The sequence below is a fragment of the Diaphorina citri genome, unplaced genomic scaffold (assembly GCF_000475195.1).
Source record: "Diaphorina citri unplaced genomic scaffold, Diaci psyllid genome assembly version 1.1 scaffold30972, whole genome shotgun sequence".
NCBI lineage: Eukaryota > Metazoa > Arthropoda > Insecta > Hemiptera > Psyllidae > Diaphorina > Diaphorina citri.
In genome coordinates, this window is record NW_007408309.1 from 1 (window position 1) to 1216 (window position 1216).

At 37.0% G+C, this 1216-nt stretch overlaps 1 protein-coding gene across 1 annotated transcript; it reads right to left on the reverse strand.

Moving 5' to 3' along the window:
• Positions 1-25: 25 nt before the first annotated feature.
• LOC103523642 (STE20-related kinase adapter protein alpha-like) lies at positions 26-1216 on the reverse strand. The gene has a single exon (XM_008488671.3). The coding sequence runs from the start codon at positions 882-884 to the stop codon at positions 63-65; it is 822 nt and encodes a 273-aa protein (XP_008486893.2). The 5' UTR covers positions 885-1216; the 3' UTR covers positions 26-62.

The window sequence follows — 1216 nt, forward strand, 5'->3', positions numbered from 1 at the left end:
TTCTTCTTGATTGTCTATTACTTACTACAAAACAACACCACTAAGCCACAATAATATGAAACTTACTTCCTAGAGGTTAGCACTTGAGTTTGTTGTTCACTAATGTAACTGCAAGCATTTTCTTCTCCGTCATCTTGACCAGTGTCCACATAGTATGTTGTACAGTCTAACAAGTGAGGTGTTGCACCTGCCAGCTTCTCTATTAGCATGAGAGTGGTAGGAGTTTCAGCAAATGGTACTGTGCCATTAGCTAGTTCACAGCAACTAATTCCCACACTGTAAATGTCTGACCTCTCATCATAACCATCAAGATTTTGTTCCAATACCTCAGGACTTAACCAGTTCAGATTATAAGCAGTGGATGGAGGAAACAGGTGTACTTTTTTCTTAGTTGGAGAAAATGGACACATGTAACGTAGTCCAGAAAGACATGCTTTCCCATTGTGGGAAATCAATATGTGACTAGCTTTCACAGCCCTGTGTATGAATCCCTTTCCATGAATATACTCGAGTCCATTGAGTACATCTTGCAAGATATGGCATATCACAAGTTCAGGTAAACCAAAGTTAAAGTGTGCATTGATAAGGTCTTTACATGATCCAAATCCCATGAGGGGTGATACAAGATGAAGGTCAGTGGCATCTAGGAATGAGGAAATGTAGCAAATGATGTTTGGGTGTCTTAAGTGACGCATACATACAATCTCATGGTGTAATGACTTCAAATCTTCATCTGTCATTCTATCCAAGTTGAACTTCTTGACAGCAATTAACTGGTTAGTGACTTTGTGCTTAGACAGATACACAGAAGATAAATTGTTAAAACATTGTCCTAATATTGAGCAAATCTTGTAGTTGGATGGCACATTATCCAGGGTCTCCATAGTGATGTTTTTATTATTCACTTCTGGCAAGTCCAAGACTACACAATACTATCTTATCTTCATGGCTAGAAAAACTAGCTTCCAAAGTTTGAACACTGACTCGAGTAATGATCACAACTGAGATCATGGATTAGGTATCTATCTCATCATGAGATTTTACAGACTAGTAAATGGTGTAAATGCACAGCACGCCACATAGCTAACCCTACATTCAATAAATTTCAATTAAAATTTAAAAGCAAGTTTAAATAATATCGGACTATCAGCGAAGATGAAAAGATAAGTAAAATTCAGAAAGAAAAAGAGCAAAACCAAAAATCAAAAAATGTCAA